This window comes from Manis pentadactyla, chromosome 3 (assembly GCF_030020395.1).
Source record: "Manis pentadactyla isolate mManPen7 chromosome 3, mManPen7.hap1, whole genome shotgun sequence".
Taxonomy (NCBI): Eukaryota; Metazoa; Chordata; class Mammalia; order Pholidota; family Manidae; genus Manis; species Manis pentadactyla.
In genome coordinates this window covers 157,330,482-157,356,594 of record NC_080021.1, presented here as the reverse complement: position 1 = coordinate 157,356,594, position 26,113 = coordinate 157,330,482, and the positions used below count along the sequence as shown (strand labels likewise).

Here is a 26,113-nt window from a genome sequence, read left to right as displayed (position 1 = left end):
GGAGCAGCTAAAGAAGCCAATATGCAAATGTGAGCATCCAGTTAGACTTGATGGGGTTCTAAACAGCTGGCCCTTCTTTCCTCTCCTCTGGGAGCCATCCTGGCTCTACAGAATGAATGGCATCTTTCAAACAAATGGCACCTGTGAATCAAAAGGCTCCTCCATCAAAAAAAAAAAAAAAAAAAAGAAATGCACTCCTTGCCAAAATGTTCTCCAAAGGCAAAATTACCTGCTGAATTTAAGGATTCCTTTACTCCTCTTACCGACGTCCCTCCCACACCCTCTGTTTGGGAAGAGAAGAAGGTGAGTTGTTATTGCTGTGTCTCATTTTGGATTCTCCAGTGAGCATTGCCATAGACAGTGCTGAAGGTCACTGTCCCCTCTGCACAAATCTGTGTGTTGAAACCTTATCCTGATGTGTTGGTATTTGGAGGTAGAGCCTTTGGTAAGTGATTAGGTCATGAGAGAGGAGCCTTCGTGAATGAGATTAGTGTCCTTCTGTAAGAGACTCCAGAGAGTTCTCTTGCCCCTTCCACCACGTGAGAACACAGTCAGAAGTCAGCAGCTTGCACCCAGGAAGACAGCTCTCACCAGAACCTAACCGTGCTGATCGCCAGCTCAGACTTCCAGCCTCCAAACTGTGAGAAGACATTTCTGTTATTTCTGAGACGTCCAGTCTGTGCTACTTCATTGGAGTGGCCTGAACAGACCAAGACAGTGTTGAAAAGGGTCTCAGAATCCTTCCTTCCAGAGACTAAGGGGAGGCGGGAAGTCAGCAATTAAATTTGCCTTTTTAGAGGACGGTGGTTTTGTTTTGTTTTTGTTTTTGTTTTTGTTTTTGGCATTTTTATGCATCATGTGGAAACACAGACGTTTTCTTTCTTTATAAACATTTATTAAATCAGTTAAAAGGGTGACTTGTGAAAAAAACATTTTCCTGGCATCCACTGTGACAGAAATCACTACAGGCAGGAGTTAGTGGGTGCTGGTCCCTGGACTTGCCGGGATGGTCCTCATATCCTACTCTCATAAATACATCTCAAACTTGTCAAACAAGAGGCCCTGATTTTCGATTTGTCAAATATAGTCCCTGTGACAGGATTATAGTGTTGTGACTATAGTCTTTATAATGTGATAAGATAGGGATTTTTAAAAGAGCCACCACAGGAGAGGTAATATACCCAAATTAATGTTTATCTTGAAAGGCTATGTATTGCATGAATGCTGGTGTATCACAAAACTTTGTTGGAGCACCCCTTTTACATTTTTTTGGAGATGATTGGTAAGTTACATGAGAAGACTAGCTATGTGACTTTATAGTCAAAATCTTGTTTTTTAACCAAATATGTTACTTTTCAACTTGCCACACATCCTATTCACTCAACTAGGCAGCCCTTATTTTTGGCTGTGTTAGAAACTCAAATTACCCCCAAAGGATGGAGATTTGCAACTGTGGAGAATATTCAAAAGACTATTTGTTGAACAAATGAGTTTACTGTAGACTTTGAAAGCCCGAACAGCTGAAATACCCAGGACTCAAAGAACTCACAGATGGGTGACACCAACCACTGCTGGCAACCTCTGAGTGCTCAGAGAGTGTTGGAGAGGTGCCAAGAGACTAGAGCTGGCTAAATAGCATCTAATACCTTCTTTTTTTAAGTATGAGAGTTTTATTTTATTTTATAGAACATTTAAATTATTTCTTAGCAAATTCCAGTTATACAATGCAGTGTTATCAACTATAGTCACCATGTTATACATTAAATCTTCAGACTTTATTCATCTTATAGCTGAACAACTGCCACTTTACCAACTTCTCCTATTTTCCCCATGCCCCAGCTCCTGGCAGCCATTTATATATTCTCACTTTTTCTGAGTTTGACATTTTGAAAAAGATCCCACATATAAATAATATCATACCGCATTTGTCTTCCTCTGTCTGGCTTATTTCACTTAGTATAATGTCCTCCATGTCCATCCATGCTGTCATAAATGGCAGGATTTCCTTTTATCTCATGGCTGAATAATATTCCATTGGAAAAGAAATATTATTAGATAGATAGGTAGATCTAGATGTATAGATATAAATATAATCACATCTTCTTTATCCATTCATCCACTGAGAAACACTTGGGTTGTTTCCATGTCTTGACTATTGTGAATAATGCTACAGTGAACATGGATATGCAGATCTCTTTGAGATAGTGATTTCATTTCTTTTAGATATGTACCTGAAGGTGGGATTGCTGGATCAGATGGTACTTTTATTTAGAATATTTTGAGGACCTTACATATTGTTTTGCATAGTGACAGCACCAACAGCCTTACCAAGGTTCCCTTTTCTTCACATCCTCACAAACACTTGTTATTTCTTGTCTTTTTGATGATAGCCATTCTGACTGGTGTGAGGTGATATCTCCTTGTGGTTTTGATTTGCATTTCCCTGATCATTAGTGATGTGGAGCATCTTTTCATGTGTCTGTTGGCCGTCTGTATGTCTTTTTTGAATAAATGTGTATTAAGTTCCTCTGCCCAACTGTTGAGTTGTATGAGTTCTAATATATGGAGATTCATTGCAGATCAGGTATATGATATGCAAATATTTTCCCCCATACAGTAGGTTGTCTTTCCATTTTTTGTTTTCCTGTTCTGTGCAGAAGCTTTTTTATTTTTTTACTGAAATATAGTTGATATGCAGTATTATGCTTGTTTCATGTGTACAGCATAATTCAACAACTATATACATTGTTAAATGCTCACCATAATCAGTATAGTTACCATCCATTGTCATGCAAAGATATTACAATATTATTTACTATATTCCCTATGCTGTACTTCCTGTAATTAACTTATTTTATAACTTCATGTTTGTATCTTTTTATCTCCACCTATTTTGGCCATCCCCTCTGCCCCATCCCCTATGGCAACCATGTGTCTGTTCTCTGTGTTTAGAAGTCTCTTTCTGTTTTGTTTATTACTTTGTCCATTTGTTTTGTTTTTCAGACTCCACATATAAGTGAAATCATGGTATTTGTGTTTGTCTGCCATTTCGCTTAGCATAATGCCCTTTAAGTCCATCCACGTTGTCACAGATGACAAGATTTCTTTTTCATTTTTGAGTAATGTTTCATTGTATATACTTACCACATATTCTTTATCCATTCATCTATGGATGGATACTTAGGTTGCTTCCATATCTTGGCTATTGTAAATAATGCTGCCATAAGTATAGGAGTGTATATGTCTTTTGGAATTAATAATTTAGTTTTCTTCAGGTAAATTTCTAGAAGTGGAATTACTGGGTTGTATGGTATTTCTATTTTAAGGTTTTTTAGAAACCTACGTACTGTTTTCCATAATAGCTGCACCAATTTACATTCTTACTGACAGTATTCAAGTTTTTCCTTCTCTCCACATCCTCACCAACACTTGTGATTTCTTATTCTGTTAATACTAACTGTTCTGACTAGAGGAGTGATAATCTCATATGGTTTTGATTTGCTTTTCCCTAATGATTAGTGATGTTGAGCATCTTTTCATGTACCTATTGGCAATCTGTATGTTTTCTTTGGAAACATGTCTATTCAGGTCCTCTACCCATGTTTTAATTGATGATGATGATGATGATTATGTAGTGTTGCCTTCTTTGAGTTCTTTGTATATTTGGGATATTAACCCCTTATCAGATACAACTCCATTTGCAAACAGATCTCCCCATTTGGTAGATTTTTTCATAGCAGGCCTTTTCATTTTATTGATGGTGTCCTTTGCTGTGGAGAAGTTTTTTTAGTTTGGTGTAGTCCCACTTGTTAATTTTGCTTTTGTTTCCTTTGCTTAAGGAGACATATCCAGAAAAAAAGTTATTAATTCCAATGCTCAAGAGCTTCTTGCCTATCTTATCTTCTAGGAATTTTATGGTTTCAGGTGCTACATTTATGTCTTTTATCCATTTTGAGTTTATTTTTGTGTATGATATAAGGCAGTTATCCAGTTTCATTCTTTTGCATGTAGCATTAATGAGGTCCGGTTTTCCCATCATCATTTATTGAGGAGACTATCTTATCCCCATTATATATTCTTGTCATTCCATACAAATTTTAGGATCGTTTTTTTCTTTTTCTGTGAGAAATGCCATTGGAGTTTTGATAGCAATTTCATTGAATCTATAGACTATTTGCAGTAGTAGAGAAGTTTTAACAATATTAATTCTTCCAGATCATGAACATGGGATACATTTCCATTTATTTGTGTTGTCTTCAATTTTTTTCATCAGTGTTTTACAGTTTTCACTGTAAAGATCTTTCAACTCTTTGGCTTAATTTATTCCTAAGTGCTTTATTTGTTTTGATATAATGGTATTTTCTTAATTTCTCTTTCTGATAACTCATTGCCGGTATTGAGAAACACAACTGAATTTTGTAATTGATTTTGTATCCTGTAACTCTACCAAATTAATTGATTAGTTCAAACAGTTTTTTGGTGGAGTCTTGAGGATTTTCTTTGTCATCTAAATAGATACACATGTCATCTAAATAGATAGTTTTACTTCTTCCTTAACAATTTGGATGTCTTTTATTTCTTTATATTGCCTAATTACTTTGGGCTAGGACTTCTAATACTGTTTAATAGGAGCAGTGAGAGTGGGCATCCTTGTCTTGTTCCTGGTGTTAGAGGAAAATCTTTCAGCTTTTTATTGTTGCATATGATGTTAGCTGCAGGCTAGTCACATATGGTCTTTAGTATGCTGAGGTGTGTTCCTTTTATATATACTCAGCTGGTTGAGAGTTTTAATCCATTTAAGGTTTAAAATATTGCCCGATATCTTTTGAAGGTAGTGGACTACAAATATAGAAGATCATAGTTTAACAGTCTTGGTATTTTTGAGCCCCGGAGAATTTGATATGAAAATAGGTCCAGAATTTGAAAGGACATAGTCAAAAGCCTTGCTGAAATTAAGATCTAGTAAGTTTCTAATGTTGCCTCTGAGAATAAATGGAGAAACAAGAGCAAAATGACACTATAATTAATAGGCTTTATGTGTAGCTGAGCAATTCCATGTGAAAAGTATTGACACAGAAAAAGCTAATGATGTATTATTCAGTGAAAAAGCAGTTTGTGAAACAGTAGAGTAAAATACTTTTTTTGTGAATGATATAAAGATAGATAAAGACAGAGGTCACAGAACCAAGATGGTGGTGTGAGTAGAGCAGCGGAAATCTCCTCCCAAAACCAAATATATTTTTGAAAATTCAACAAATACAACTAATCCTAAAAGAGAGACCAGAAGACACAGGACAACATCCAGACCACATCCACACCTGTGAGAACCCAGCACCTCACGAAGGGGGTAAGATACAAGCCCCGGCCCGGCGGGACCTGAGCACCCCACACCCTAGCTCTGGGTGGGAGGAGAGGAGATGGAGTGGGAGGGAGAGGGAGCCCAGGACTGCTAATCACCCAGCCCTAGCCATCCGCACCAGAGCACAGACAGTGCATGCGTGGGGTGCTGAAAACTAGGGAAACAGGACAGTAAGACCTGTAAGAGGGTCCCCGTAGCCGGTGCACCCGGGACAAAGAAAAGCAAGTGCTTTTTGAAAGTCTTAAAGGGACAGGGACCCCACAGCTGGACGGAAGTGCCCTGGGACACTTAGCCCAGCAGCTGTGAACCTCAGGGAGCTCTAGGTGCCCGAACCCCCGCGTGAAGCTTGGAAGCCCCTCACCATGATAAACAGCCTTCCGCCTGTTCCCCCTCCGACGCGGCTCTGCCATATTGGAGTAACAGCCTGAGGCCAGCCACACCCACAGCAACTACAGAGCTAAATAAACTCCATAGCGGCCGGGCAAGATCAGAAGCCCCGTCTGCACACAGCTGCCCAGCACAAGCTGCTAGAGGCCGCTGTTCTCCCAGGAGAGGAAGGCCATAAACTGGCAAGAAGGGACTTTCTCTTACCCAACACACACGCCAGCTCCCCACAAATATATCTATCGCCATGAAAAGGCAGAAGAAATTGATACAGACCAGGATCACAGAGGCAAACCCTGAGAAGGAGATAGACCTAACCAGTCTTCCTGAAGAAGAATTAAAAATAAAGCTCATAACCACACTGATGGAGATGCAGAGAAATATGCAAGAGCTAAGGGATGAAGTCCAGAGAGAGATTACAGACGTCCAGAGGGAGATTACAGTAATGAAACAATCTCTGGAAGGATTTATAAACAGAATGGATAAGATGCAAGAGGCCATTGATGGAATAGAAACCAGGGAACAGGAACAAATAGAAGCTGACACAGAGAGAGATAAAAGGATCTTCAGGAATGAAACAATATTAAGAGAACTGTGTGACCAATCCAAAAGGAATAATATCCACATTATAGGGGTACCAGAAGAAGAGAGAGAAAAAGGAATAGAAAGAGTATTTGAAGAAATAATTGCTGAAAACTTTCCCAAACTGGGGGAGGAAATAATTGATCAGACCATGGAAGTGTACAGAACTCCCAACAGAAAGGACCCAAGGAGGACAACACCAAGACACATAATAATTAAAATGGCAAAGATCAAGAACAAGGACAGAGTTTTAAAGGCAGCTAGAGAGAGCAAAAAGGTCACCTACAAAGGAAAACCCATCAGGCTATCATCAGGCTTCTCAACAGAAACCTTACAGGCCAGAAGAGAATGGCATGATATAATGAATGCAATGAAAGAGAAGGGCCTTGAACCAAGATTACTGTGTCCAGCACGATTATCATTTAAATATGAAGGAGGGATTAAACAATTCCCAGACAAGCAAAAGTTGAGGGAATTTGCCTCCCACAAACCACCTCTACAGGGTATTTTAGAGGGACTGCTCTAGATGGGAGCACTCCTAAGACTAAATAGATGTCACCAGAGAATATAAAATCACAGCAAAGAAAGCAGACCAATGAAATACTAACTAAAGGCAAAAAATAAAATCAACTACCCACAAAAGCAGTTAAAGGAAGCACAAAAGAGCACGGAATAAAACAACCAACATATAAAGAACAAAGGAGGAGGAATAAGAAGGGAGAAAAATAAAGAATGACAAGACAGTGTCTAAAATAGCTCAATAAATGAGTTAAGTTAGACAGTAAGATACTAAAGAAGCTAACCTTGAACCTTTGGCAACCATGAATCTAAAGCCTGCAATGGCAATAAGTACATATCTTTCAATAATCACCCTAAATGTAAATGGACTGAATGCACCAATCAAAAGACACAGAGTGATAGAATGGATAAAAAAGCAAGACCCATCTATATGCTGCTTACAAGAGACACACCTCAAACCCAAAGACTATAGGAACAAAGAAAGACTGAAGGAACAAAACAGCAGCAGAATCATAGAACTTAAGAATGGACTAACAATTACCAAAGGGAAAGGGACTGGGGAGAAAGGGAGGGAAGGGAGGGATAAGGGTGGAGAAAAAGAAAGGGGACATTACAATTAGCATGTATAATGGGGGGGTACACGGGGAGGGCTGTGCAACATAAAGAAGACAAGTAGTGATTCTACAACATCTTACTATGCTGATGAACAGTACTGTAATGGGGTTTGTGGGGGGGGATTTGGTGAAGGGGGGACCCTAGTAAACATAATATTCTTCATGTAATTGTAGATTAATGACAACAAAATAAATTTAAAAAAAAAGATAGATAAAGACATACAAAGAGAAATTACAGGGAGATTCTATCCCAAAATATTATTAGTGATTATTTCTGGGAATAATTTTTCCTTTCTTGCTTTTTTTTCTGTATTCCTAAATATGTGATTAAATTATATACAAAATATATTTTTAATTGCAAAGGAAACAGTCAAAAGAAATATGTCATGAGAGAATAGAAATATTGGTTAATCTGTTGAGTTCATGTGTGGGGGATGTTGTGAAGGAATGGTGTCTCACTTACTGTAATGTAGAATTCTACTATAAATGTTGCCATATTCTATTAGTTGGCATTCTCAAAAAATGTTTTTCATCAGAATCAACAGGGACATGGTTAAAAATACGATGCTGGGCTCTACCATTCATTTACAGTAGACTTGTAATGGCCTTGGGAATCCAACCATAGCGGATGGGTTAAATTATGGCATATCCTCTAAAGTCAAAACATATATCCACTAACAGTCGGGTGGGGGAGACTACTTAAGAGTTATGAAGTTATTCATAGTATCCTAAGTGTAAAGTTAGTATCCTAAGGGAAAATGTGATGCAATTTTATAAAGAGGAACTTTTATATGCACTCACATGTGTGAGTGCACATATAGACACCCCAAAGAATGTACAACAAAATGTTAACAATAATTAATAGCTTGTGTAATGGGGCTATTATTTTTTTTCTTCTTTTTGATTTTTTTCATTTTGTAAAATTTTTATACTTTTTGTGTGTTTGGTTTCATAATTATCTTAAAATCATTGTTTGTATCCTTTCATTTGTAAGGATATTATTGCAAAAGATAAAGAGTTGACAGAAAATTTTATAAAGGCAATAAATTTTTAGCCAAAGAACCATTCTGTTTTCACAAAAGAGAGATCTACATGGGAACTAGCTAGATGAGCATTTGTAAATTGAAATGAGCATTTATAAGCTAGCAAAACTCTGATTTTTCAGGATACATTGTCAATCTAATCTTGATTTTTATTTCCACCAAAAATTTCTCCCTTTATCCATCCAGAGGGGCTGTGTAAGTTGTGTTCACAAATTTATTCTCCAACAAGATCTTTTCCTATCTGCCCCCACATGAGATAACCTCGGAGTTTCACAGGGCTGCCTCACCAATTGAAAATAATTTCACCAAGTTCATTATTCAATTCCCCAAATTTAGTGAATTTACATTTTAGGTGTATTTTTTGAGTGGCTACTATGTTAGCACTATGATATGACAACTAGAGATAAATAGGGCTTGAACCCCAAGACCATGCCCTAAAAGAATATGATATAGCTAGACAGACATTTTTTAAAATTGAATTGATAAATTCAGTTAAATACATAATACAATGGTAAGCTCAGAGACTGAGATTAAAAGCAAAATTTCTGATGTCTGCCTGTACATGAAAACTAACTCTGGAGTTGCCTTGTCCCTTACCACCAAAACATTGAATTACGAGCTGTAGGATGAGGGTCCAGCTTCTACATTTTAAAAAATCTTCACAAGTGATTCTGACCTATAGCTAAGTGTTGAGGCCCACTGTTGCTACAGCAACCAATTCTGCTAATGGGTGTTCCAGAACATAGCAATGGGGAAACATTGGTTGAGCTGAATCTTGGCAGATGAATAGGAGTTTGATGCCAAATAGTAATCTAAAGAGGAGAGACACAGGGTTCAAATCAAGAAGACAGGCCAGCACCAGGTTGACTTGGGAATTTGTAAGTGCTTCAGCGTAACAAGAGTGCAGAGAGCATAGTACAGGTCATGAGTGAGCAAGAAGAGACAGTGTACGTGCCGCGGCAGGCAGAATGTGAAGGGCTGGAGCTCAAGTTGAACTGAGAGTATGTGAGCATTAGGGATGCAACATGGGCTGTAAGGGAGAGACCTGTCACAGTGCAAGTGGTGCAGAGGCAAGAGGTCACAGGCAGTGAGGACCACTGGACAGGATTTGAGAGACATTTCTAAAACAGAAATCACAGAACCTGACAGCTATGCATGCTGCGTTATCTATTAATAATATCACTCCTGGGATTTTTGAGCCTTCACCTCTGTATTATTTTCCTTAAATAATGAAAGCATTCACTTGTATTTACATATGCCCAGTTATTTTACCTTTTCTCTATATGCCTCAAGGATACTAAATTCAAAAAAACCCTGTTGTTATAATAGAATGTGATTATGTATGTGTATATACATAAATATATTCATTATATGTGTGTACATACGTATATATATATATATATATATTCTGTATCCACATATATTTTTTTTCATTATCAACAATCACCCTCTCCAGAGCACATACCAAGAATAAACCTGTAAGCTTTGTGAACACAGTACCAGGAGAATTCAGGGAGTCTGGTCTCTGTGTTCCCTTGTGCTCTCTCACTTGACATTTGTGAATACAAATACATCTGACAAGTGTAAATAAGGGTGTCACACCACAGAGGAGCTCCCATTTCCACCTTGCCATTGCTTATCGTACATGTTTTCAGGGAGGAACCTGCCATTTTTTTTAGTTTTCTAAGATTTTTTCAGTAGGAATTTTGTAGAGTGCAATGGTGGTTTCCTAGGTTTTCAAACAGGTCTTCTTTTTCCTTCTCTTTGCAGAATTAAGTGCATTTTCAAACACCTTGAAAAGATGTCAGAATGAGAAGAAGGAGTCCTCGGTGTTCAGCCAGCGGACAGAAGAGGCATCTGCTGCACAGTACTTCCAGGTCAGGGAAGTTGCTCCAGGTGGAACTGAGTTGCTTCAAGGGACACACACCTGATGTGTGAATACACCCGGGCAGGTGGTGGATGGAGAGGAGACAACTGATGTCATACTGTAGTTGTCCCCCGGAAGTGTGGTTCCTGTGATTGGAGGTCTCACTCTGTTACTTACCAAGTTGTCAGGTCTTGGCCAGTTAACATGTCTTTCTGAGCCTCAGTTTCCTCATCTGGGGAATACAATTCATCTGACTGTTGTGATAATTTAATTTGATTAGAGGATATATGTAAAGCACCTAGCATGGTGCCTGAAACATAGAAAACTACCTAATAATGGCAATTTCAGTGATGATATATATGGCTGACAGGCAGTGTTCAGGGATTTATAATAGCATCATATCACCCCCCTGGCTTGCCTCACTGGGATTACCATCATTACTGCTTTCTGCCCTAGCCCTGCCCTCACCCAGGATTTCTATCCAAATTCTCTTTTTCTCTCAAGATTGATAGACTCATCAGGGACATGCCCTTTGGTCCTGGCCCCTTTCTCTCGGTTTCTTATCTCTATTATTTTTGATTCATGTTCTTTCACAGCCTCTGCTTAAAGGAGGGACCCTGGGCACCTCTCTGGTCAATATCTAGGACTGAATCTATTACATGGAGCAGCAGTCGTAAGTCTGGGTAGACTTCAGAGTTCTAGGCCTTACAGATCAGAGCCAGTGTGGACACGTCACTGCATCTCTCAGAGCCTCAGCTTCCCAGAGCGTCAGGCCAAGCCTATTTGACTGAGGTAGCTGTAAGAACCAGATGTTCACAAAGGTGGGTTGTTTATGCTCCTCTCTTTCTCTTTCCCCTACAGTTTTATGGCTGCATTTCCCAGCAGCAGAATATGATGCAAGACTTTGTGAGGACAGCCACGTACCACAGAGCCATTCTCCAGAACCACACTGACTTTAGAGATAAGGTAATGCTGGCAGTGGGTTATAAATCTCAAACTTTTAAGAAGCCTTGTCAAAAACTAGAATCAAAATTAAGCTTTTCTTGAAGAAGCATATGACTCTGCAGTTCTAACTAAGTATTCAGAAGAATTGAAAGCCAGTATTCAAACAATTACTTGAACATGAATGCTCATAGCAGCAATAGTCCCAGTAGCCAAAAGTGGAAAGAATCCAAATGCCTATCAACTGGTGAAGAGATAAACAAAATGTAGTACATCCATACAATGGCATATTATGAATATCTTTCATATTTATTATCCATATAAACGAATGGATTGCTGACATATGCTCCAATGTGGATGAACCATGAAAATATGCTGAGTGAAAGATGCCAGTTACAAAAGCTCATTTGTATTATTCTACTTATATGAAACATCCAGAACAGGCAAATCCATAGAAAGGAGTAGGCTAGTGGGTGCTAAGGGCTGAGGGAGGGGGAGTCTAAATGGGCACAGTGTTTCCTTTTAGAGTGATGTAACCTTAGAAACTGATTGATGTAACAGTTGTACAACATAGTGAATATACCAAATGACACTGAATTTTATACTTAAAATGCTTAATGGTTAATTTGATGTTATGTGAATTTTACTTTAATAAAGAAATCAAACTTTGAGTACAAGGAACTCAAGAGCCTGAATGCACTATGTTTTGGTGCATAAAATAGGTTAGGAGCTTTATTGCGAGATAATGAATAGTTCCTATTGAGTCACTTTTTTTTCATAGACTCCACAAGTACCTGCATTTATTTCCTTCACAAAATGAATCTGAATGATGAGTGGTTGCTAACACATTATATAACTGTTGTCCATTATTTTCCTACCAGTAAAACAGCCAAAGTGTTCAAAATACTGTATAGCTCATCTCAGAGACAAGAGCGCTGGTCAGTGAATCCAGCAGTCCTAAGATCTAACTTCACATTTTTCTCCTGATTAGCTGTGTGATCTTAGGTGAAACACTGAACTTTCCTAAGCCTTACAATCTGTTCTACTGCCATAGTAATTGTACATTCATGGCCTTTGAGATTTGCAGCATGAATTCTCCAGGAAGGATGTGATAAAACACTGAAAAGATGATCCTAATGACTTATGCCTCCCTGTGGCCACATCCATTTGCAAATATGTGTAGCTGCTTCTTTCATCAAGAGATAGTCTAATTTTTTAATACTTTTATCTCTGTGCTGTCCTTGTGATATGCTTCAACCAATAGAATGTGACAGAGGTGACACTGTGTGAGTTTCAGAACCTAGGCATGAATGGACTTTACAGCTTCTTGGAACCCTGAGACTGCTGTGCTGTGAAGCAGCCCAGTCTAGCTTGCTGGAGGTTGAGAGGTCACATGGAGGAGACCTGAGGCACTCCAGGCAACAGCCAGCACCAACTGCCAGACCTATAAGTTAGGCCATGTTGGACCTTCCAGCCCAACCACCCCCTCCAGCAGAATGCAGAAACAAATGAGTCCAGGCAAGATCAGTAGAGAAGTTGCCCAGCGCTCCCACAGAATTTGGAGAAATAATAGATTGTTCCCAGTTTAAGCCACTGAATTTTGATGTGGTTTGTCACGTAGCAATAGTTAATTAAACCCAGAGAGAAAAATGCATGAAAAGTAATGATAAATGGGCACCCAGCTAGAGGTTGATTTGCCTATAGCTTTCTTTCCTTTATTATCTCCATTCTGCTATTGAGCTCATCAGAGAATATTTTATTTTCATTATTGTGTTTTTCAATTCCAAATTTCCATGTGTCATCTATTTCCTCACTGAGACTTTCCATTTTCCACTGGTTTCAACAGTGCTCATGGTTGGTAGTTGAAGCTTTTTAAAAAATAGCTGCTTTAAAGTTTTTGTCAGACACTTCTAACATCTACATCATTGCTGTGTTTGCTTCAGTTGATTAACATTTCCCAGGGAATTGAGATTTTCCTGATTCTTCATTATGCCAAGAAATTTTGGATTGTATTGGGTCTATTTCAAATAATATGTTGTGAGACTCTCAGTCTTCTTTAAATCCAGTGGAAAATGTTGGCCCTTTTGTCTCAGTATTCATGCTACCTGGTTAGTTTCAGGCTGTGAGTTCCATGCCTCTGCTTGGTATTCTGAGGGCTCTGGTTCCTATATTAACCCAGGTTTCAAAGCGTCAGCAGTACTATTTGGATCTGCCCACGTGTGTCACCTAGTGGTCAGTCTGGCATCTGGGTGGAGTTCTCAAAGTATTGGTAGGCTAATTAAAATCAGAATCATGCATGCACAGATTGAGGCTAAGCCCAGAAATTTAAAAAAAAAAAAAACTTTATGGGGTTGCTTAGCCAACCTCCTTCCTCTCCATGACCTCCTTGATACCTTCTGATTCCCTGGAAAAACTTTTCAGGCTCTAGCTAAGTAGTTCACTCTGCCATGTACCTCCATGATTTTAACTACATTTTGGTCAAGCAGAGAGAGAGGACAAAGAAAGGAAAAACAGCATAAGGGTGGTCCCAGGGAGAATGACAGCACTACTGAATACAGAGGTAGGTTCCCCTCTCTCATGGCTGCCTCTACCACAAGACTGCTGGGCGCTGGAGCACAGAAGGGAGGAAAAGGAAGGGAAAGAAAGGAGGAGAGATGGGAGGGAAAGAAGGGAAAGAGAGGGGAGAGGGAAAGGAAAAAAAGGGGGAAACAGCATTTCCGCATGTACTCTGAGCATCAGTCGTTTCCTTCCCTGGTGCTGGAGACAGCGCTCTTGTCTGTGCTCTGGCGCCCATTTCCAGGTTGTTGAGTTTCAGGCCATGGATGGGAGTTGGGGATATGGTTCAGCACTATTTTGAATTCTAGTCTCCTTCCCCAGCCTACTTGCTACTTTATACTTTTCAGTCTCCGAGTAATTGTTCCATACTTTCTGTCTAGGTTTCACAGCTAGATTCAGTGGGAGAGACAGGGGAAGTGGGCTTTCTCTGACTTACTCAGGACTGGACATGTTCTGAAAGTCAGATCTAGGTACTGTGGTGGGTGAGGGTGACAGTAAGAGACAGAGATAAGACTGGAAATTGCCATGCTTGACCAAAGGGTCTCATTTGTCTTTCCATGTGCCTTGAAGTGCCCAGGACCCTTACTGTGCCAGTGAGGTGGGCCTGGTTAACAGGCATGAAATAAACATTTCTAATGAGGAGCACCTGACTATGTATGGTAGGCGGGCAGGATGAGGATAAAGGGTAAAAGCTTGTTTCTTTTGATACCTTATCTGGTAATCAAGATTTTGGGTAAGCAGTTTTATTAACCTTGACAGATTTCTTTCCAATAAAAAAAAAAATCATCTCTGAATTATTGATTGCTACTTCATGATATAAGGATGTTTCCTGGAGGTAATACTTTTATTTAGGGAAACGTCTTTCACTCTGAAGTTGCTTAGTTTTAATCTATAATCTGTTTTCTATTACATATAATCTCTCTCCTGTACTACGTATAATTTGTTTTTTATTCTGGTTACAGTTTCTAAAGACCATTGTCCAAATTATTAATCATATGAATAATTATATGACTCACAGAATTCCATATGGATTATGTCACTTGACTATTTCATTTGTGCATCTTTTCATCAGTAAAAATGAAGATATTGAACTGGATCATCTTTAAGGTCACTTACATCTCTAACCACATTTGATTTTATAAAATACTCTTTTCCTGCCAGCCTGAAATGGGTTTATCTGCCAATGAAATAAAAGAGGCATCCATCTGTTGGGGTTTATGAAGGTGATAATTAATCACATGGTTGATAATTAATTATATCCTTTTCTCACTCTGAGTTCTGAAGCAATTTAGAAATAGACACAGATGTCAGGTAGAAATCACAATATCAACTTTATTTTTGGTAATGCTGTTTGGAGAACAGGGCTTGGACCTGTGACCAAAGAAGACTTCCTATTCCTTTTTCTCCCAAACTAAACTTCTCTACCCATTTGTATGCTGAACAACTGGCCTCTCCAGGTAAGTACAGAGCCTGCCCAGCAATTTTCCACCTGGGGGCTCAAGAGTGCATGCTTGAGTAGGTGGTGGGCAAGCTGGCCCCTTTGCAGAGCTAGGGCTGTGCATGCTCAGTCCTATTTCCCAGTGTCACTGGTCAGATGGGTCACTCTTACTGTGAGGGAGAAAGTGGAAGAGGAGATGAACACTTTTCTTTCAGTCCTGACGTCTCCTGGGAGTAAATATCCCCTCCCTTCTGAAAATGGAAAGAGAAAACTACCCTAGTTTTTAATGTCCAGGAGTGCTCAGTCCCAAAGTAGGATGGTTGGACACCCTAATTCCACATCTATGAAATCCACCACTAATCCAAAATCTTTTAAAATCCTTTTCTGTTTACTTCATCATACTGAAGACCATTTGCAAATAACTCCTGTGACCTACACAGGTTGCTACCTTTTCACTAAACCCTTGTATTCTTTCTTATTGAAACTGATGACCTTAAAGAGCATGGGTTTAGAATGACTGATGTCAATGGCTATTATTTATTAAGGCTTTTTCATATGCAAGCACCATACCAAGAGCTTTCCATATACTGTTTATATCTTAGTTCGGGCTGCTATAACAAAAATATCATAGACTGGGTGGCTTGAAGAACATTTATCACAATTCCGGAGGCTGGGAGGTCCCAGGTCAGGGTGTCAGTAGAGCTGGTGTCTAGTGAGGATTCATTTCCCAGCTTACAGACAGCAGCCTTCTTGCTGCATCTTCACATGGCCAAAAGGAAGAGGAAGCAAGCTCTTCCCTGTCTCTCCTTCTGAGTGCACTAATCCCTGGCATGAGGGCTTCATTCTTGTGATCGCATTACATCCCAAAGGCCCCATCTTCAAATACCATCACATTGGGAATTAGGGTTTCAACATAAGAATTTGGGTGGAGGGAGGGCACAGGCATTCAATCTATAGCAGTTTCTTTTGATTTTTATTACAACTTTATGAGAGCTTAACATTGCCATTTAGAGGTGAGAGAACTAAGGAATGTTGTTAATGTTCCTGATTTTATCCAACTACTAAATGAAAAGGTAAGTATTTGAACCCAGTTAGTCTTCGAACTCACACACATAACCCCCGAGAGCTCTTGCCCATGGGAAGGTTGGCTGAAATTGCCAAGGGAGATATTTGTGTCTCTGGGCTTAAGGATGAAGAGAGAACATTTGTTTATTAAACATCTCCATGCGTGTATGAGGCAACATTGCACAACGGTTATGGGCCTGAGTCCTAGAGCTGGTGAGCTGAGTTCAAATTGCAGCCTGGCCACTTACCATGTACCTGCCATAGACCTTTATCCTGTTTGTCTTGAGATCTGTAGTCTCTGGAATTTAATATCCTTACCAATGAGTAGCAAACTATTTATTAGAGTCCTTGCAAGGTCAAGACGATACAATGCATATGAAGTGCTCAGTACATGGCCCATAATAGGAACTCAGTACTTAGCAGCAAGTATTATTATTGGGGATGGTGCTGTAGTTCCGAGTTCTGCTATAATTTTAGATCTTTCAAATATTGCTTTTTCATTCTGCTTCCTCCATACAGTTTTAATGAAAATCCTTTCTTGGCCAGAGCACTCCTGGCTGAGAACTCCATTTGGAATCCATCCAGGAGACTGACCCGGCTGGAACCCACCCTGTTCCCCTCCTCAGAGTTTCTGTTAATTGCCATCTGGCTATTTTTAGTTTCTTCAAGTGTGAGTTGGGTCTGAGCAGGGAAAGTCCATCCTGCTGAGGGTGTGGGGCTGTGTGAGTGGTAGGGTTTTAATTTGGAAATGTTTTGACACTTCATTTGTCAGGGCACCAGTTGCTGGAAATTTGTGAGAATAAGCAGGAGCAGAGAACTTATTATTATTGTTTAAGTCAGAATTTTCACAGAGGAGAGAATCCCCAGTTGCAACATCTGCTTAGTACATCCAAATGTGAGGTCGGCTTAGGCAGAAGGGATCCAGAGATTTGAAGCTTTAAAAGAAAATTAAATAACAATAATAAAGATGCAAAGCAACCTGTTCAGAATGTCAGCTGATATTCAGATTTGCAGAATGTGAGGTTCAGGCTCTCCCACTGTGAGTTTTCTTTAGTGTGGGCGTATCAACAGTTTAGTGAAAGGTTCTTGAGTTTATCTCTAAGCCTGCTCTGAAATTCTCCTCTCACTACAAGATGCTGCACACCGCTGGTTACCCTGGCACACTAATGATTCCTGACCTTAATCATCAGTGAGAATGAAAGCTGCATCCCAGGCCTGCCAGATAGTCCTGTTTGCATGTGATGAAGCAGCACTTGCTTCCTTTCATTTTTTTGAACCTTTTTAATGAGGTAAGAATCACATACGAAAAGCTGTACATATTTCATGTATACAGCTGGATAAGTTTAGAGGTAAGTATGGATAAGTTTAGAGATAAGTATACATCCATGAAACCGTCACCAGAATCTGCCCTATGCATAAAAGTTTCCTCCTGTCTTTTCTTTCTTTCTTATTATTATTTTGGGATAAGAACACTTAACATAGGTCTACCTTCTTAGTAAATTTTTAAGTATGCAATACAGTAGTATTGTTAACTACAGGCACTATGCTGTGCAGTGGATTTTTAGGAATTAAGAACTGAATTATTCATCTTGCATAACTGAAACTTCATGCCCTGTAACTAATACTTTCCTGTTCCGTGTCTCCCCAACCCCTGGTAACCACCATTCTAGCCTGCTCTGAGTTTGACTATTTTAGATACTTCATATAAGTGAAATCATGTAGTATTTGTCCTTCTGTGTACGGCTTATTTCACTCAGCATAATGTCCTCTAGGTTCATCCACGTTGTTGCATATGGCAGGATCTCCTTTTTAAAGGCAAAATAACATTCCATTGTGGATATGTGTATATATGTATGCATGTGTATACAACATTTTCTTTATCTGTCATTCAAATACTCCACTTCTTGCTCCTTAGCATCATCATCAACCTGCTGACAATGAAATCCTCGTTCAGAGCTGTGCAGGGAAGCAGGAAAAAAGGAAGTAATTCATTCTTCCTGCTGGGTTCTCTGAATAGCCTCTCTCATTTAATCTTTGGCTGTAGAAGTCAGGGTTCCTAGCTGCCAGCATCAGAAACCAACTCTGCTAATTTAAGAAAATTTCCTAAAAGGAACAGGATCATCAGAGAACTAGGCTTGAAAGATTCACGATCAAAAATCATTTCCAAAATCATGCTGCAAAGTTGATCCTGGAGACAGCAGTGCAGCCAGCCATGGACACTAAAATATGCACAGCCTTTAACCAGAACTGCTCTTGAGTGTTGCCTTAGAAACTCCCTCTGGTGTGCTGGAATCTGGAGGTCGCTGTGACCTCACTGAATGGGGTCTGTGCCATCCTGCGTCTTCACACTCTGAACCCTGCACACAGAGCACATCTTCTTGGCAGAGCCTCGGTCATGTTTGTGCTTCAGCTGCCAAGGTGCTGGAAGAAAGCCCCAGATATCTTCACCTCTCCTGGGAGGCTGGTGCTGCCTCAGGAGTGGGGCACTCTCCAAACACGGGAAGAGGGTTCAGGCGCTGAGAGGCACAAAAGAATGGCAGATGCCCACTATACCACACAATTAACAAACACAATATACAGTGTTACTCTCATAGTATAGATAAAGGGACCAGAGGTACATAAATGTAACTAACTTGCTTAAGGGTCATAGCTACGAAGTGGTAAAGCCAAATGCAAACTCAAGTCTGTCTGTAACCAGAGCCAATAATGCAGGCTGATTTGGGGGGAGCACCAGAAAGCCATTCTTTCTATGTTCTAGGTTGATACTCAAACTGGTATTTTATTTGTCTATGTGATTTTTGGAATGTGTATGGGGCAGGATGTAATAGTGAAAAAAATAAGCTGATTGATCTGTATATATGTGTGTGTGTGTATAAAAGTTTATATATATAATATATATACATATTATATGTATAATATATGCATATATATCTATAACATACATACACACATACACGCACATATACATGTAAGATTTTTTGAATTAATTAATTAAGCCACAAATCAGGTGGCTTACAACAACAAATTTATTATTGTCACAGTTTTGGAGGCCACAAGTCCAAAATCAAGGTGTCAGTGTGGTCATGTTACCTCTGAAGGACCTCAGGGATCCTTCCTTGCCTTTCCTAGCATCTTGTGGTTGCTGGCAGTCCTTGTTGTTCCTTGACTTGTAGATTCATCGCTCCCCTCTCTGCCTCTGTTGTCACAGGGCATTCTCCCCATGTGTCTGTTTCTCTGTAAACTTCTCTCTCCCTTTAATGACATGAGTCATATCGGATTTAGGGCCCACCCTAACCCATTGTGATGTTATCTTAACTTGACTTATCTGTAAACCCCTATTTTCAAATAAGGTCACATTCACAGGTTCTGGGTAGACATGACTTTGGAGGGGTTCACTACTCAACCCAGTACAGAGGCCAAAGCTCACATTAGGACATCACAAGATCTCACTCCTGGGATTATCTATTTGGCCCCTAAGCCCTACGGGAGTTTCTGCATAGGTTACCTGAATGTGAGTGTGAAGCAGATGGCATGTCTGTGCCAGGATTCTCCTGAGCTTGAATAGAATCTACCCCTAAAACAGTGCTGGAGAAAGATGCCAGGCAGTAAAGAAAAATGCTTTCATTTGGTATGAAAGCAAAGTACAGTTTTGAAGGAGAGCCGAGAAGACTGAATAAGCAATGGTCACCGACTGTTTTTAGGACCATTGGGAAAGAGGGAGCTGGGGGATTTCATGCAGTAGATGGATTTCTAATCAAGATATCTGTGCTCAGAGCCCATCTCCATACCTTACAGGATGATGACATGTGATTTTAATCTTTCGGAGGTTAATTTTAAATTGGGGTAAGAACACTTAACAAATGGTGGCTTTAAGAATTTAGTGAGCTACCATACACAGAGTCTCAGCACAGCATCAAAATGCTGTGGATATAACTGGGGAATCAGAATCAGAAATCAGCACTTCAAGGATATTGGCTTCCCCAGGCTTGTTAGCCTAAATGAGCTTATGCTGATGGAACAGTGAACCCCCAAACCTCAAAATGTTTAAGCCCACAGAGCTTTATACCTGATTCATTTAGTCCATTATGGGTTAGCAAGGGCTGTACCTTGTCCTATCCTCCCTCCAAGACCCAGGCTGAAAGAGCAGCGTCCATGTGAAACATGACCAGTTCCTCTCCAGAGAGAAGGAGAGAGTGGCAAATCTCACCCCTCGTTCTTACATCTTCCACCTGAAATTGACCCGTGTTACTTCTGACCACATTACATGGGCCAAAGCAAGTCAGGTGGTCACTCCTAATTTCAAAGGAACAAGGGAATGCTATTTTACCTTGTGCTCATAAGAACTAGAAATATTTGGTAAATGACATTAATGACAATCATACCAGATGCCACTTCTGCAGAATCATTAAAGAAGGGACAGATTGCTAAGGTGATATTCTCAGTGCATCAACTGTGCTTGGGAGGGAACTAGGAAACTAGGGGGGAAAAAGCGGTTTTGAAGGATTAGTATTTCACTGATATGGTTTTATTGTTTATCTTGCTATTAACTTCCACCTGGCAACTTGCCTACCCACTGAATGCAAGGCATTTTAGAAAGTTCCTAGGGGTGAAAACCTTTCACATTCCCTCCTGAGACAGCTAATTTGGAGTAACTACTGACTTTGCTAAGGTTTATGTAGAAGATTCTATGCAACAGTGACTTCTAAAGTAGATGACTTTGTTTTAATGTCTGCCTTCCAGGATAAGAATGTAATTAGATAAAGAGGATAGTGTAAGTACATTGACAAAACAATTAATAAGCAGTTCAAAGTACTGTACTAGAACCTGGTCTTTTCCAACACTGAACCAGGAATTGGATTCCCATGAACTTAGAGCTTGTTCTTAAATCCTTTTTTTGCTTAATTTCCTAAATCTGAGGTATTGACATGGTCATAGTCTACTTACTTACCTACTGAAGTAGGAGAAAATCCCTACTCAAATTTGCTAGAACAGTTGGAGACAGTGTAACACTGAAGTGTTTTTGTTTTAATTTTATAGTGCTTTTATTTATTTATTATTTTGTATTGAAGTATCATTGATATACAATCTTATATTGGTTTCAAATATACAACACAGTGTTTCAATAGTTATACATATTATTAAATCCTCACTCCCTCTAGTGTAGTTACTATCTATCAACATAGGAAGATGTTACAGAATCATTGACTATATTCTCCATGCTGTACTACTGTCTCCATGACCAACTTATATTGTGATTGTGAATTATTGTGCTCCTTTATCCCCTCACCTTCCTTACCCTCCCACCCTAACCCCTCCTACTTGGTAACTACTAGTCATTTCTCATTGTCTATGAGTCTACTGCTGTTTTGTTCCTTCTGTTTTGCTTTGTTTTTATACTCCACAAATAAATGAATACTTGCCTTTCTACACCTGACTTATTTCACTTAGCATAATACCCTCTAGATCCATCCATATTGTTGCACATGTCAGGATTTCTTTTCTTTTTGTGGCTGAAAAATATTCCACTGTGTATATGTACCACATCTTTTTTATCCATTCATCTATTGACGTACACTTAGGTTGCTTCCATATCTTAGTTATTGTAAATAATGTGGAATTAGACATATGGGTGCATATATCTTTTCTAATCAGGAACTCTGTTTTCTTTGGATAAATCCCTAGAAGTAGAATTACTGGATCAAATGGTATTTAAGATTTTAATTTTTTGAGGAATCTCTATACTGCTTTCCCACAATGGTTACACCAATTTACTTTCCCACCAATAGTGTAGGAGGGTTCCCATTTCTCCACATCCTCACCAACATTGGTGTTTTCTTGTCTTTTGGATAGTGGCCATCCTAACTGGTATGAGGTGATATTTCTGTGGTTTTGATTTGCATTTCCCTGATGATTAGTAAAATGGAGCATTTTGTCATGTGCCTGTTGGTCATTTGTATTTCTTCTTTGGAGAAATATCTGTTCAGGTCCTCCTCCCAGTTTTTAATCAGGTTATTTGTTTTTGGGTGTTGAGGCATATGAGTCTTGATGTATTTTGGATATTAACTCCTTATTAGATGAGTCACTTATGAATATATTCTCCCATACTGTAGGATGTCTTTTTGTTGTGCTAATGGTGTCCTTTGCTATACAGAAGGTTTTTCATTTGATATAGTCCCACTTGTTCATTTTTTAATTTTGTTTCCCTTGCCCAAGGAGATATGTCCAAAAAAACAATTGCTCATACTTATGTTCAAGAGATTTTTGACTGTTTTCCTCTAAGAGTTTTATGGTTCCATGTCTTACATTCAAGACATTGATCCATTTAGAGTTTACTTTTGTGTATGGAGTTAGACAATAATCCAGTTTCATTCTCTTACATGTAGCTGTCGAGTTTTCCCAATACCAGTTGTTAAGAGGCTGCCTTTTCCCCACTGTATATTCATGGCTCCTTTATCACATATTATTTGACCATATATGTGTGGGTTTATATCTGGGCTCTCTATTCTGTTCCATTGATCTATGGGTCTGTTCTTGTGCAACTACCAAACTGTTTTGATTACTGTAGCTTTGTAATAGAGCTTGAAGTCAGGGAATGTAATCCTTCCTGCTTTGTTCTTCCTTCTCAGGATTGCTTTGTCTATTTGGTGGTTCCATATGGATTTTAGAACTATTTGTTCTAGTTCATTGAAAAATGCTGTTGGTATTTTGATAAGGATTGCATTGAATCTGTAGATTGCTTTAGACAGGATGGCCATTTTGACAATATTGATTCTTCCTATCCATGAGCATGGGATAGATTTCCATTTATTGGTGCCTTCTTTAATTTCTCTTATGAGTGTCTTATAGTTTTCAGAGTACAGATATTTCACCAACTCTGATGTGTTTTAATCCAATTACTTTGAGCATGATGTCCAAATTTAACTATGTCCAGAAAAGAAGAGGCATCTTTTCTGTGTCTCTCTTAGAAGAGAGGAAATATTTCCCAGTAGTCCCTCAGCAGACTTCCCCTCAGGTTTCATTAGCAACAATGTATCACACACTCCAGCCTAAAAATACCATCAGTGGCAAGAGAAATGAAACCTCCTATGATTGCCTGAGACCAAGCAGAATCCCTTTCTGGGGACTAGGGATGGTTAACCACATGGAGGAGATAAATACTAAGTAAAATTGAGGTTCTGATAGGAAGGAAAAAGGGACTGATACCGGTTAGAAACCACCATGTCTGCTTTGCTGACTCCGATCTTGTCCCCTCTAGTCCATGCTGCCATTATAATGCTGCTGAAATGCAACTATGAAATAATTATTTTGTTGAAACCTTTTTTTATGACCTTTCTTTGCTAAAGGATCAAGTGCAAGCTGTTAATCTTGTATAGATATAGAAGACCATCGCTCATCAAGCATCAGCCAGTTTCTCTAGCTTTGCTCTTGCCATGTTAATGTCTCAACCACGCCCCACTTCTACCTCTAACATATGCAGCATGTGTGACTGGCTCCATCATTATTTGGTGCCTTTATTCATATTGCTCTCTCATCTTGCAGGTCCTGCCACTACCTCCATTCACATGGCGCAACACTGACTCACCTTTGATTTTTACTAGTCAGGTCACCTCAGTGAAGTCTGTCCAGACTCTTGGTAGACTGTTCCTCCTTCATACTCTTACTGTGCCCTTTATATAATTCTGCCATTGCCACTCCAACACATTACTATAATTTTTTCTTACTCCCTATCAGACAGTTATGCTTTATTTTTATTTATCCTTGCATTCCTAGCACCTAGCAGTGTTGGCAAAATGGGCAATAGGAGGCACTTAATAGATGTCTGATAAATGATTGAGTGCCTAAGGGTTTAGAGATGAATGAACTGAGTCTACTGGCAGCAGTTGAAGGGGGTTTGTCATGGGAAGATAAGCTCAGTGACCAGCATATCTTATATTTCACATGATAATAAAGGAAAAAAGTTGAAGAAAACTGGTGAAAGGGTGGTTAGAAGATTGGTGATGGGTTTATCTGTCCTCTGCCAGAAGACCAAAGGGAACAAGCATGCTGTGGATAAAATGAGAGTCTGTGGCCAGGATTCTCACCTGGCCCTGGTTGACTAGCTCACTGCTCATGTGTGGGCAATGCATTGCTATTGACTCTATATAGGGAGCTCCGCCCAGTGCTCTGGGAGACACAGTGGCATGGCTGCAAGGCTACAGGAGAGCAGAGCAGAGGCTGAAGTGGTGGCAGTGCCGAGGACAGAGGCCCAGAGGATGGCTGTGCAGGCAGAGGGGCCCAGAGGATAGCTGTGCTGGCAGAGGGGCCCAGAGGCAGAGACTGACTTGCTGCATGCAGACTCGCTCTGAGTGAATGGGATTCTAGTGATTGACCTGCTACCGTGGAAATAAAGTTGGGTATAATGCTTTGACCCCAAGAACGTTTTACTGTCATTTTCTTTGGTCACATTGAATCCATAGTGAAACTGCCCGGGGCCACAAGATATATGCTCATTTAAATAGAGACAACCCTTCAACTGAAAGCAAATTTCACTGCACAGCAGATGTAGAGCTCTGTCTTATGAGGAGCTTTGATTGAAGAATTCTTCTGCTCTAATGAAAGTGCTAATTACCTGAACAAGATTTAAGTCTAAGCTGCAAAGGCCATACAGGGATGTTTTCTGCAGCCCTTGAGATGACTTGGAATTTCTCTTCTTTGACAAAAGCCAGAGTAAGAGATGGGATGGATTGCAAAAGGTTGTGCAATTCTCTATTCTGTTACTGCCTGGAAGCTAATCAGTCAAGCTGTCAGTCAACAGTCTAGATATTGAAAGAGTTGGGTGCAGTCTGTAGAGGTAGGCAGCCCAAGGCAGGTAACGATGATGATGAAGTACACAACACTGTGCAAGAGCATGGAGCATGTGTGACTTTGGGTGGTTCAGTGGGATTGTCCACAGATGTAATAAAATAATCACTGGAAGAAGCAGTGATGGCAGCAGGAGTGCACAGGTTGGTAGAACACAGAATTAAGGAATATAGGCATACAAAAATGGCAGTCAGGATATTGTAATTCAGAATTGCCACTGATATGCTTGAGCAAATAAAGAATGAATAAATAAGTGGCATAACATGAGAAATTGATTGTGAGATAATCAGAACCTCAGTAGTAGAAGACAATTATAAAAATGCTGGGATAGTAAAGAAAGTTAAATAGGACTATTATTACTATAGCCTGAACAGTGCAAAGAATAACTTAGAATTGAAAATAAAGGGAATAGCTAAGAGCATTGGGTCTGAATTAAATGAATTTGTTAATCTCATCTCTGCCATTTATTAAGTGCATGATTTTACCTGGGTCTGATTCTTAGCCTTTTCACCTACAACATGGAAAAAAAATAGTAGTACACACATTATAGAGTTGTCGTTTGATGTAAATAATGCATACAAAGTACTGAATAGGCATAGCATATAATAAGTATAAAATAAATGAGACATGCTTACTTTATTTTTACTCTATTATTCAGGGGTAGTTTTCTTTCATACTTTCATAGGGACCTGGATATTCCTTGTTAATTTTAACCTAGTAAATCCAAATAAATAGCTCTGAACCCACTTGGAGCATTTTTAGCCATGTACAAACATTTTAAAAGATTTCTTTGCCCAAGAAACCACAAGAGCATTTAATTAAAATCATCTGTGCAAAGTGATAACCCAGTCTTTTTAATATTTTTCAAACTTACTTTATTAACAAATAAATTCACAGACCTTT

At 39.4% G+C, this 26,113-nt stretch overlaps 1 protein-coding gene across 2 annotated transcripts in view; it reads left to right on the top strand.

The window, feature by feature from the left end:
* Window positions 1-26,113, top strand: part of LOC118933759 (histone-arginine methyltransferase CARM1-like) — a 274,777-nt gene that overhangs the window by 147,274 nt on the left and 101,390 nt on the right. For both annotated transcript variants that reach the window (XM_057498618.1, XM_057498619.1), the window contains exons 3-4: window positions 10,272-10,378; window positions 11,230-11,334. In XM_057498618.1, coding sequence (XP_057354601.1) covers window positions 10,272-10,378; window positions 11,230-11,334 — 212 coding nt within the window. The remainder of the gene's footprint in view (window positions 1-10,271; window positions 10,379-11,229; window positions 11,335-26,113) is intronic.